Source organism: Malassezia pachydermatis (assembly GCF_001278385.1).
Source record: "Malassezia pachydermatis strain CBS 1879 chromosome Unknown scaffold8, whole genome shotgun sequence".
Taxonomy (NCBI): Eukaryota; Fungi; Basidiomycota; class Malasseziomycetes; order Malasseziales; family Malasseziaceae; genus Malassezia; species Malassezia pachydermatis.
In genome coordinates, this window is record NW_017253145.1 from 309512 (window position 1) to 321501 (window position 11990).

Here is an 11990-nt window from a genome sequence, read left to right on the forward strand (position 1 = left end):
TTCCACTCGTAGCTCCACTTCTGCGACGCGGTGGATGGGCGCAGGTCGCCAAGTTACCACGGTGCAGCATCACAAGCAGACTATGCGATGCCAGGGGAGACGCAAGAGGATCCGGACTGTGTTGATTTGACCCTCTCTGATACAGAGGAGCTGGACGAGGAGGCCTTTGAGGATGTTGATGTGGCGGAGAAGACTGGGTCCAGCACAGACAATCTCTATGCCTCGCTGTACGATGCTGTGCCAGACGGGGACGCGACACCAGAGGCGGCAATGCTGGAAGACATACGTCATGCTACAACACAGGCGCCTTCTATACAGATTACATGGGCGCAATCCAAAAGCAAGGCGGCGTCGCGCACACGGACAGCCACCACTACGCCACAGGATCGAAAGAACCGTGTGCTTGTGCACCAACTCCATGTGCTTAGTATATTGGCGGCTACACGGCTTCGCAATCGATGGTGTAATGATGAAGCGCTTCGTGACACGCTCCAGGAAGCCGTACCTGACATTCTCTTGCGACAGCTGCAAGCCATCCATCCGAAACTTGTGCCGGAGAGACGAGAGCGAGTGCGCATGTTTGAAGCGTTCATGCATGAGCTAGTGGAATGGTGGCATGTCCGTTTCTATGTCAAGGCCGGTGTCGCTGCGTCGGCAGCCTGGCGGCAGCCCCAGCTGGATTTGTGGCAGCCCCAACCTATATCCCCCCCCGCTTGGATCGATGGATGGTGTGCAGAGACGCCCAAAGGACGAACACAGCGCCATCGACGCGAATCCAAGACCAAAAAGAAAGCCATGGAAGTGGCCATCTGCCCCACAGGCCCCACGACCAGTGTTCCGACGTATCTCTACCTACTCCCCCCGCCCGAATCGACATCATCCGCCCACGGCCTTCGACAGGCAGCGCGAGGCCGCGTTGGCTCACGCGAGACCAAAGCCATCTTGTTCTGCGCGTTATGTCGCTCTCTTGGCATTCCTGCACGCCTCGTGGTGAGTGTGCAAGTATGTCCGTATTCTGCGGCGAAGACATCAGCCCGTCCCTGGGCCCAGGGAAGTGCGCATGAGGGAGGCAGCTTATACATCGAGCCGTTGGACGAAAAAACGCCGCCTACAGTATGGGTCGAAGTGTACAGCAAGCCCTACCAACATTGGCTCACAGTCGACCCAGTGCGTGGGTTTGTCAAAGCGACGGGCCTCCGGAATATGGAGCCGTTGCCAGCGCAGCGCCAAAACAAAATGGTGTACGTGGTGGCATTTGAGGAAGATGGGTATGCCCGCGATGTCACAGCTCGCTATACAAGGACCCTGTATTCACGCGTGATGCGGCAGCGACCTACCCCGCGTGGCGTTGATTGGTGGGCGAACGTGGTCAAAGCCCTGCATCGACCTCAAAAACTCGATCGAGATGCGGTCGAAGATGTGGAGTTGGAAGACAATGCACGACGAGAGCCGATGCCGACGAGTGTGAATGGATTCAAAGACCATGCCGTGTTTGCCCTGGAACGACATCTGCTTCGCGACCAAGTCATTCATCCGATGCACCGCGTCGGTACCTTTCAAGGCCAGCCTGTATACCTCCGAGCGCATGTACTAACGCTGCAGTCTGCACGGCAATGGTACAACCAAGGGCGCGAAGTCAAGCCAGACGAGGTCCCGCTCAAGTGGGCCAAGCCACGCGCGTACACAACGCTCAACAAACGGCTGGAAGAGCAAGCACGCGCGAGCGGGAACGATGTGCAGGAAGGACTGTTTGCCGAGTTTCAAACGCGCCGTTATATCCCTCCTGCTGTGGAACATGGCCGCGTCCCATGCAACGCGTTTGGCAACGTGGATTTGTTTGTGCCGTCTATGCTCCCACGCGGTGGGACGCATATCCCCCATGCCCTAGCAGCTCGCGCCGCGAAGCATGTCGGAGTCCATTACGGCGATGCTGTCGTGGGCTTTGAGTTCCGTCGGTTTCGCAGTCTTCCCAAGCTGCAAGGCATTGTCGTGCCAAGGGAGAGTGCTGACCTCGTGCGAGCGGTACGTCGTATGCAACCACTAACAGCAGGCCATCGTCGAACTGGAGCACCAAGAAGCCCAAACGGAGGCGGCAAAGCGACAAAAGCGCGCTATGAAAAACTGGTCGAAGCTGCTGACCGCCCTGGTGGTCGCGCGGCGTGTCCAGGCCGAGTATCGCACGGATCCGCCCACGCATCCTCCAGGGCGTGCGATGCGTGAGGACCTACCTACTCGTGCACCAGAGACGCGGCAGCTGCGTGATATGCCGGTGGATGGGCTGGAAGCGCCGTCAAGTGCCCCTGTCCTCGACCATCCACCACCCCCTGAAAAGGCAGCGCCACGTTCCGGTCCTATTCTCTCGCTGGATGCTCTCATGGCCGCGGAGGCTGCGGCGCAGCCTACCTCGACGTCTGTGCACGACGCGGAAGATACCACAGAGACGCCAGCACCCAAACGGCGCCGTATTGTGCTTGTGCGACGACGCACAGGACCGCGACGCAGCCAGCGGCATGTGTCGCGTCCTGCCCGCTCGTACGCGGAGGACGACGCTGACAACGAGGACGACGAGGAAGCCGCATGATATTATGTAGTTATACAACTGGCGCCATGTCTATATCGCGATCTTTCCTGCAGACCCAGAAGGCCGGGGTATAGTGGTGCAGTAGCATGTGGTTCGGCATGCCTGTGTACATTTGTGGCTCCAGCATCCGTGTCTCCTCAATGACAAAGCCACATTGGACGACCAGCTCCAAGATCTCATCGAGCGTTAGCTCCACGGTAGGCACGTCTTCATGCTCGAAATGCCAAAGCAACGGTCCTACATTGATCCAGTAGCCGCCCCTAGGGAGCAGAGCATTGATCACTTCCAAGTAACGGATCACATTCTTCGCCGTGTCCATGAAATAACAGGTCGCCACGGCATTCCATGTGCCACGCTCTTCCGGCTTAGCATACACTTCGACGAACTCGCCAGCGACCATACTGAAGTCCGAGTCGGCTGGCAGCGCAGAAGGGAGCGTGTCTGGTACGGCCACGGCCCGAAGCATATCCGCCGCATGCACCCAGTTGCTTGCGCCGTGAATGTAGGGATACAGCGTGTGCTGGTGTACATGCGTCGTGGCGTTAAGGATGAAGTGCGCTGGAATCAACATAAAATAGCTAAACTCGTTGCCTTGCGTTGTGTAGCCAAGACGTGCGATATCAAACGCAAGTCGGCCTAGACCCGCGCCTGGGACAAGGACCCGTTGGGCACGTCGGTCGTTGGGCAGTCGCGCCACGAGCGCATCGAGAATGGGTTCATACGCTAGCAGACGCTCCATTTCGCCTTCTTGACTCCAGTCACGCGCCATTTGCTTCATCGCTGTACGAACACGATCCTGATTGGTTTCCGACACTTTGATACGGTCCTGCGTCGAAAGAGGCGCCTCGTTGTCTTCTAGGATGCCCAGGAAGGTACGGCAAAACTCACTCATGGCCTCGAGCACATCCGCATTGCGTCGAATTCGGTCGTCGACTTCCTGCAACTTCGCTTTGAAGCCATGAAACGATGTACCTGAGCCTGCTGGTCCAGGCACATCGGCACGAAGGCCCAGTAGACGATCCTGATGGGCCCGAGGTAAAGAATACAGGGCTTTGCGGCGCTCATTGTTTCGTTGCATCTACATGTTAGCGTAAGTACCACGTACCGAGTACGACATGTAGTCGTTCCATGCCTGCAACACCTCCTGAAAATGCTGCCGTTCCTCATCCCACCCGGCAGAGTCGGCCATGATGGAACGTCGCGAAGAAGGCGTGGAGGCGTCCGTGCACAATGGAGGTGGATGTCACTACATCTTGCTGGCTTCCCACCATGCCGTGGACAGAGACGCGGCACCGAAATGGTCATACGCTTGGTAGGCCTGGCGATGAGGACAAAAGCAAGCCTAATTTGCGATGGCGTATGACAGAGGAGGATGTGTGGGAGGACGAAGATACGGATGCGTCTTCCGATATGGCCTCGGCGGAGGGGCACATTAGCACGGCCTTACCAAGTCCTGTCACCTCCGAGTTTCTCAAGCGCTCGCCCAAGACTGATACAGCGGGCATGGCATCGTCGACAGAGCATGTGATTAAGCCACTGGCACGACGACCGTCCAGCAGTGCAACTGCCGTATCCCTCGCGGACGATGGGAGCGCAAACGAGGACGAGCGAAGTGACGCCTACACGTCCCAAGACCGCACACGTCGGCGTTCTTCACACGTTCCTACTACTAAAATGGAACGATCGACTGATACTGAGAAGAAGACAGCGTCCACCGAGGCATCACAACCGGTATGGACCAAGCTCCATCATGCATACTATGCCCTCACAGTGGTATTTGGCATGTCGGCCCCGCCAGATTTCGCTCATGCTGATTTGTCGTCGCAATCGCGGCCAGCGCGACCAGTACGACGTATGGCCATGATGTCGTTATGGGATCAATTGCTTGATGAAGTGCTGACGAACAGCTGCGAAAGCGCCCAGGAAATGAAATGGGAACGTGTGTCCAACTTTATGGCTGTGCCTGTATGGGTCGAAAAACTGATCTGGCTCGGTCAATTCATCTGTCTGAACTCATTTCTACATACCATTACTATCTTGCCGTTACGTTTCCTTGTGGCATGGACGCGGTGGGCCTACAATACCTATGTCTGGCTGGCCGCCGGCAAGAAACGGTACTTGAATGTATCCAACAAATGTGACATTTTAAAGGGCTTGCTTGTAATCCAGACATGCTACCTACTAGCCCATGTGGCAGATGCCAGTAAGATGTACCACAGTGTGCGAGGACAGGATGTGGTCAAACTCTCGGTGATTTTCAGTGTCCTGGAAATCAGCGATCGTTTATGTGCATCGTTCGGTCAAGATGCACTGGATTCCTTGTTCTCTCGTCGCACACTAGCACGACGCAGTGATGGTTCGCAGCGATATTTGCGTATGTTTGGCTACTACTTGCTATGCCTCGCCTACATTGTCTTCCATACATTTGTGCTGCTTTATCAACTTGTCACACTCAATGTGGCCATCAACAGCTATGACAATGCGCTATTGACCCTACTTCTGTCAAACCAGTTTGTCGAGATCAAGACCACGGTATTTAAGCGGTTTGAAAAGGAAAATCTGTTCCAATTGACCTGTGCGGATGTCGTGGAGCGGTTCCAACTGTCCATCATCTTGGCGGCCATTGGCCTACGAAACTTGATCGAAGTCTCTGGTGCCAATGCCATCGGAGGCGCTAGTGCCATGGGACCCTTGCCAACGAGTTTCGACGTATACCCCTATGTGAACGTGTTTTTCCGGACCCTCAATCCTGTCTTTACAGTTCTCATCAGCGAGATGCTCGTGGACTGGCTCAAGCATGCCTTTATCACCAAGTCGAACCACATCCGGCCTGCTATTTATGGGCGATACATGGATGTGTTATGCAGAGATGTTCTGCCGCCCAAAACGTCCGTCGCTATGGATGGATATACCCAGCGCCAAGCTTCATTTGTGGATCAAAGTCCTTTGGCTACGCGCAGATTGGGACTGGCGGTCCTGCCGCTTGTGTGTGTATCCATTCGAATTGCCTTCCAAATTATCGATATGCTCTGGATGACAAAGGAAGATATGGATCTCGACACAGTCGATCGGTGGTGGGACTTTGTCACACTCGGTGTGATGATGGGCCTTGTCATGCTGATTGGCTGGGTCGCTCTTGTGGTCCTGAAGATTTTGCTGGGTGTGCATCTTGTTAATTATGCAACCAAGCGCTATGCTCAGCGGCATGAACGTGAGTTGGAAGACCAGCGAAATGCGAAGGGTCGTCCGCCCATTGGCGAGACACCCGCAGAGACAGCGCAGCAGGCTCAGATGATGGACATGGTCGACAAACGCGACGACAATGCATCGACAGTGGGACTCTATGGACAGCAGTCGTTCCCAGGCCGGCCTGGTAAAAAGGAACTCTCATTACTGGATGTACAGCGGTATTCCCTGGTAGGGTCACGACTATGGTAGCTTCTTCTTAGATCGAGTAGAATTTTTCTTCGTCGGCGTTTGGGTCATTGTAACAGGCTGAATCGCACGCAGCGAGAGATGCCGGTACAGTACAGGCACGGCCAGGAACACAAAGAGCACCGCAGCGCCGACCGCCTTGGTCTCGCGGAGGGAAAGGTATTGCGCGTTCTTTACTTTGTGCACATTCACATGGCTAGGATAGGAGAGCCATTGCGCAAGGACAGGCGCCGCAGGCGGAAGCCACGGGAACCGCGCCTCTATATTTCCACCACGCAGCACAATGTGGACAAATGCCACAGCCACGCCACCCCATAGATCTGGCAGGAACAGCAGCAAGTCAACGCGGCGAAGCCATGCCGGCGTTTGAAGCTGCCAGTGGCCGTGCGGAGAATGAAGTTGGAAGGTGGCAATGAGAAGAGGTAAGCCGCCAGAAATAAGAGCGCCAGCAACAAGCTGTACGAGTAAGGAATGCGCCACTACAGGGTTCGGATGCCGCTGGACTTGCGCTAAGCCGACATTGACCACGCCCTCAGAACGGCATACGGCGTCAATAGCGGCGAGCAGGAGATCCACCGGGAGTGCGAGCGCCGGTGACTTGTGCAGTCGTAACAGTAGATCTCCAAGCCCACTTAGCGTCATGATGACATGCACGGTCGAGTACAAGGCAATGGCATACGGCGCAATCAGGAACGGCACTGGTAGGCCCAGCAGGATGGCTACTCGGTAAGGATCATAAGGACGTACCTAGCAATGTAGAGGACCCAAATAACACGATCATGTTCAGCACCATACTCTGAAATAAGCTCAACTGACCTTGCAGTCCACCGCTAATGGATCGAGTGGCATGGCTTATACGAATAGCATGGACAAGAGATAGGAGGGCCACGGGAATCTGGGTCAGAAGTAATCAACGTACATAGACAGGGTGCACATGCTTGCTCCAAAACAGTTCTTGCCAATCAGCCACCGTGGCTAAGATGTACGAAGAGAAGATGGGGTCGTTTTCTGGATGCATCGTAGCCAGACAAGGAGCCACACGAGCACGGACCGACCTGATCGCCTGCAGGATGCGCGGTCTGACTAAGCACATCACGAAAAAATTTTCCGTGCACAGTGCTTCACGACCTACGCCATGGCATTGTCGCAGGCACGTCGTGGTGAGCGCCAGCCGAAGTCGGCACCGAGCGCTTCAAAGACGGAGAAGAAAGAGAAGGCACCTAAGCCTAAAGCGCCTAAGACCGAAGAAGATATCGATCTTGACGATGATGAAGCATGGCATGAAGGCGAGGACGAAGCTGGCATTTCGCAAAAGGGCCTTGAACGTATGATGCGTGCCCTTGGCAAAGACGGGCTAAGCGAGATGGACCTTGCTATGCTTGAACAGATTCGTGGAGATGAGGAGGAAGAGGACGACGACGACGACGAAGAGGAAGAGGAGGAGGAAGAGGACGACGACGACAACGAAGAGGAAGAGAAGGAGGGAGAGGACGACGACGACGACGAGGAAGAGGAAGAGAAGGAGGGAGAGGACGACGATGACAACGAAGACGACGACGACGACGAAGAGGATAAGTCCATTGATGAGGCTGAGGAAGAAGACGAGGACGAAGACGAAGACGCGTCGATGTCTGCGCCTAAAGATTCACTAGCTGCCAGTATTCTTCGCAGTGGTCTTGTTCCTGAGGAGGACGAAGAGGAAGATGATGATGACGACGAAGAAGACGAAGAAGAAGAAAACAATGACGACGATGAGCTGGTTGAAATGGATAAGCTAGCAGCCGATGCTCCCTTGTCGGAGGAGGCGTTGGCGTCGCGTCACAACCGCATTCGCATCAATCGCACAGACGCGTTGGAACGATTGTACCAGGACTTCCGTTTGGATGGCCCTAGCTCGCGGGGCACGATGCCGTGGATTGAGACTATGGCGCTTACATATGAAAAGACCTTGGCGGAGGAAGTGCCCGATGCGCAGAACGACTTGGATCGCGAGCTGGCCTTTTACCGCCAGTCATTGGATGCGGCCATGCGCGGGCGTGAGCGGGTCTTGGCCGCAAAGGTGCCGTTTACACGCCCCAACGATTACTTTGCTGAGATGCTCAAGACAGATGAGCACATGGAACGTGTTCGTCAGCGCCTGCTGGATGAGTCGGCCAGCATTAAGGCTTCAGAAGATGCCAAGCGCCAGCGTGAGCTCAAGAAATACGGCAAGAAGATCCAGACGGAGAAGCTTATGGAGCGTCAGCGCAACAAGCGGGAGATGGAAGACAAGGTCAACTCGCTGAAGCGCAAGCGGCAAAGTGGCTTGGAGTTGAACGATGACGAGTTTGATGTGCAGCTCGAAGAAGCGCTGGGCGAGCGCAAGGAAACGGCGCGTCGTGCCCGTGGTAAGATGAGCAGACAGAGCCGTGATCAAAAGTACGGCTTTGGCGGCAAGAAACGGCATCAGAAGTCAAATACGGCAGCGAGCACGGACGACTTTGGCGGTGCTGTACGACGCGGCAAGCCTGGCCAGCGCCCGAAGGCGAAAAAGACACAGCGGCCCGGCAAGTCCAAGCGTGCTGCCCGACGTTAAGTAAGGAGAGTATGTAGTGCGTATGTCTTTCATCTACATGGCCATAAGCGAATGCCTAGGACTATTGGTGCTCTTCACGACGCTTGCGCTCATGTTCTTCAATATCGCGATCAGCCCGCTCTACGTCGTCTTCGGATGCATCGGCGGCCTCCTCTTCCATGGCATCGTCGCCCTCTTCGTCTTCGTCGTTCACAATAAACCCATCATCGTCATCGTAGTCGTTCACAGCGCCACCGACATCATCGTCTTCGTCGCCCGACCAATCTGTAACATGATGACGGTTCAGGCGCCGTCGTGTGCCGTGACGGCGCATACCAAGATCGAGGTCGCCATCGTAGTCCGTAGATTCACGCAGCTTCCTCATACGCTCACGATGCTTGCGCTTTTCAGACTCCTTTAGCTGGCGCTCAATACGCTCTTTCTCTTTTTCAGGGTCCAAGGCGCCAAACGTTTCCGAGGTGGCCACCACACGCGCACTACGTTGATGCCGGATGGCACTGGCAATTTTCGCATGCGTCTCCGAATGCAAGCTGGGTTTGAAAGTGAGCGACTTGCGCACAGCACATTCTGCTTCCAAGAGGCCTTCATAGGGGTGCGGCACATACAGATACGTCAACGGTACGCCATGGACATTGGGTTCGGTATGTGGCGTTACATCAAGGAACTCGGTGCCAAGCTGCAGCGATTCCGTGCCATCACTCCACCGAACAATCCGTGCATTGCTCTCAGGTGTTTTGCTAGAGCCAACGGGGCGCCAGCGCCACCGCACAGTGGACATGGTCCGCAGCACGCTCCGTGCATCTTTATCACCAATCTCCTGGTCGTGCCCCAGCTGTGATTCTTCTTCCTGCTCGTTCCATGTCTCAGGGTCGAAAGGCTGGTCGCTGTATCGCACAAAGTTGGGCAGACGCGCTAGCACAGTCTCTTTCGTTCGGCGCACAGGCACTTGGGGAAGGGCCATCCATGCCGTCTGCTCTTGTACCGTAGGCGCCTCTGGCGCCTCGCCATCCTCAAAGTACTCGAGAGCCTCCTTTTCCGCAGCCGCACCGTCATCTATGTCGTCTTCGTGGTCAGGACGACCTCGGCCCTCTTCGTCGTTGTCGTTCGCATCACTATCACTGTCGGCAGCGCGTTGACGACTGCCAAAACGAAGAGGCTGCGATGCCGTATGCACGTCGTTCTCCTCCTCGTCAAATAGGTCATCTGCGCCTTGAGACGCCGGTGAGCGCGCCTCCGTCTCCGACGCAGCGGACATGGTCGAATCCCACGTTCCTACGCGGCGTGCGTGCGAGGTCGACAGGGACAGCGCGCAGCGTGAGTGGTCACGTGATGCGATGCCGCAGAGCGGCGTGGGGCCGGTGCTAGTGTCGTCAACGAAGCTGCATGGGTTCGCTCCTACGTACGTGCCAACAGCAGGATCGCTTACGCCACGTAGATTCCATCATGGACAGCATGAAGGAGAGTGAAAACGGAGCTGGTACTACATCTACGCGTGTTTTTACACGTCATACCCTCTTGCAACTCTCACAGAGTCCTCTCGTCCACGTACCCCCGGGTATGGCGGCGATGGACGAGTGGTACGGGTACGTAGACTCACGATACTGACCGCTTTCAGACCATGGCGCCCATACACGCCTAAACCATTTACAGGTGTGATGAACCAACGCGATGGACGACCCGATCATGGCGATGGCAGCGGTGGTGCATATGGCCGCCGTGAATTTGGACGGTATGTATCAGATACCTTTTGACCTTGAAGATCACGTCGTGGTGGCCTCGATGAAGACACAGGACGCCGTGTGCAGGGCGGTAAAAGCCTAGCTGCGACAGCTGCGCCGGCGATTATGGGCGCCTCGATGCGCCCCCGAGCTCGACAAGATCACAAGACCGAGGCGGAAGAGTCGATGGTATGGCGTCGCTCTGCAGGTGCTGCAGTGGGACGTACAGGAGACGCAGGTCATGTTCCTGCGTGGATGTCGGACGAGCCGACGACGCGGCGTCCTGCGGCGAGTGGCGTGGAGGCCATTGAGGCGTTCAAGGCCCAGATGCGTGAGATGGAGCGACGTAAGCAGGGTGGCAGTCGGGGCCAGGAGCCCGACACGGACCGCCTGAAGCGAGATATGCACCAAGACCTAGCCCAGGATGAGCCAGATACAGAGCGATCTAGCCGCTTTGCGCGTTTCTTCGATGTAAAGGGCGAGTCGAAAACGACCGACTCGGGCACGGCGTCGCCCTCCGTGAGCTCTCTGGACCTCTTTGGCATGCTCCAAAGCGTGCAAAAACGGGACCCCACGGCGGAGAAGGGCCCAGCGCCTCGTGTGGCGGACACTCTCTTGCCCTCTCCCCCTGCAGCCACCCCGCTCGCAGCCAGTGTGTCCGCTGCACCGCCCTCTGCGCCGAGGACCGCGACTCCTACCACCCCGCTGACACCCGCGTCGAGTCGAGCACCGCTGCCGCCAGCGAACACGACGTCTTCCACTTCGACCTTGGCAGGCACAACACCTGCGCCCAGCCAGCCCCCGAGCACGGCCGGTCCTACAGGTTCGTCGGGCATGGCATCTACGCCTGCATCGTCAGGCACGCCTAGCATGAGTATGGGCTCGGCGTCGTCTGGTCATCCTGGCCCTATTGATGGCCTGCCTAAGCCCAGTGCCGCCGATATGGCCTCGATGCAGATGCTCATGGCCAAGCTGATGGGCAGCACACGCTCCCCGGCTACGACACCGTCAGGGACTGTACCTGTTCGCCCGCCCCCGGGCCTCGCGCCGTCCACGTCAAGCCTGCCGGGGACGCCGTCGGCCACCTCGGCGACGTCGCCTCCACCGGGCTTAGCACCCAGTGGTCCCTCCACGCCAGGGGGGTGGGTGCCGCCGCCTCCACCGCCTCCCCAAATGACGTCGCTGGGATTCTTGCAATCGCTCATGGCTTCCTCCGGCGGCACAGGGGGTCGTCCACCCGCCTCGGCGCCGGGCTACAGTGGGGGACCGCCGCCACCACCGCCCGGCATGTTTATGCAGCCGCCGCCTGGTGTCCCCCCGCCGCCTCATGCACACCCCCATCACCCTCCACCCCCGTCGTGGCCAGGTACGTACGCCATCGATCCACGCCATGCATCGCATGCTTTGCCCCCAGGCGTACCTCCCCCGCCCATGCCGCCTGCGGGCGCGGGCGCGGGTGCAGGGACAGGCGCGCGACCGTCCCCGCCTGGTCTGCCGGACATCTCTACCACTTCAGCAGCGCAGAGTCCCGCGGGTCCTTGGCACCCTCCTCCGCCTGCATAGTCGTTGCTTTCTATAGACCTTGGTTACGATATGAATGGCACCTCCTATGTACCATGGATGTAAAGTACATGTCTTCATCAAGGGGCTGGTGGGCCCTCCGCCAACAATCTGGCACAAG

General features: G+C 57.1%; 7 protein-coding genes across 7 annotated transcripts; 4 read left to right on the forward strand and 3 right to left on the reverse strand.

Annotated features, from left to right (window-relative positions):
- Positions 1-87: 87 nt before the first annotated feature.
- On the forward strand, positions 88-2581 carry Malapachy_0574 (rad4-domain-containing protein; the record flags this gene model as incomplete). Its single annotated transcript, XM_018135090.1, has 2 exons — positions 88-2022; positions 2051-2581. 2 exons carry the CDS (start codon positions 88-90, stop codon positions 2579-2581), a joined length of 2466 nt encoding a protein of 821 aa, XP_017990557.1.
- Positions 2582-2591: 10 nt separating this feature from the next.
- On the reverse strand, positions 2592-3770 carry Malapachy_0568 (hypothetical protein; the record flags this gene model as incomplete). Its single annotated transcript, XM_018135084.1, has 2 exons — positions 2592-3659; positions 3687-3770. 2 exons carry the CDS (start codon positions 3768-3770, stop codon positions 2592-2594), a joined length of 1152 nt encoding a protein of 383 aa, XP_017990541.1.
- Positions 3771-3850: 80 nt separating this feature from the next.
- On the forward strand, positions 3851-6019 carry Malapachy_0541 (hypothetical protein; the record flags this gene model as incomplete). The annotated part of the gene is made up of 1 exon (XM_018135057.1): positions 3851-6019. The coding sequence occupies one exon, from the start codon at positions 3851-3853 to the stop codon at positions 6017-6019; it is 2169 nt and encodes a 722-aa protein (XP_017990579.1).
- Positions 6011-7034, reverse strand: Malapachy_0602 (hypothetical protein; the record flags this gene model as incomplete). Its single annotated transcript, XM_018135118.1, has 3 exons — positions 6011-6735; positions 6764-6911; positions 6936-7034. 3 exons carry the CDS (start codon positions 7032-7034, stop codon positions 6011-6013), a joined length of 972 nt encoding a protein of 323 aa, XP_017990571.1.
- A 117-nt stretch (positions 7035-7151) lies between these two features.
- On the forward strand, positions 7152-8591 carry Malapachy_0536 (hypothetical protein; the record flags this gene model as incomplete). The annotated part of the gene is made up of 1 exon (XM_018135053.1): positions 7152-8591. The coding sequence occupies one exon, from the start codon at positions 7152-7154 to the stop codon at positions 8589-8591; it is 1440 nt and encodes a 479-aa protein (XP_017990495.1).
- A 61-nt stretch (positions 8592-8652) lies between these two features.
- Malapachy_0597 (hypothetical protein) lies at positions 8653-9846 on the reverse strand (the record flags this gene model as incomplete). The annotated part of the gene is made up of 1 exon (XM_018135113.1): positions 8653-9846. The coding sequence occupies one exon, from the start codon at positions 9844-9846 to the stop codon at positions 8653-8655; it is 1194 nt and encodes a 397-aa protein (XP_017990613.1).
- A 188-nt stretch (positions 9847-10034) lies between these two features.
- Positions 10035-11872, forward strand: Malapachy_0578 (hypothetical protein; the record flags this gene model as incomplete). Its single annotated transcript, XM_018135094.1, has 3 exons — positions 10035-10174; positions 10207-10320; positions 10351-11872. The coding sequence occupies 3 exons, from the start codon at positions 10035-10037 to the stop codon at positions 11870-11872; spliced, it is 1776 nt and encodes a 591-aa protein (XP_017990561.1).
- Positions 11873-11990: the final 118 nt, after the last annotated feature.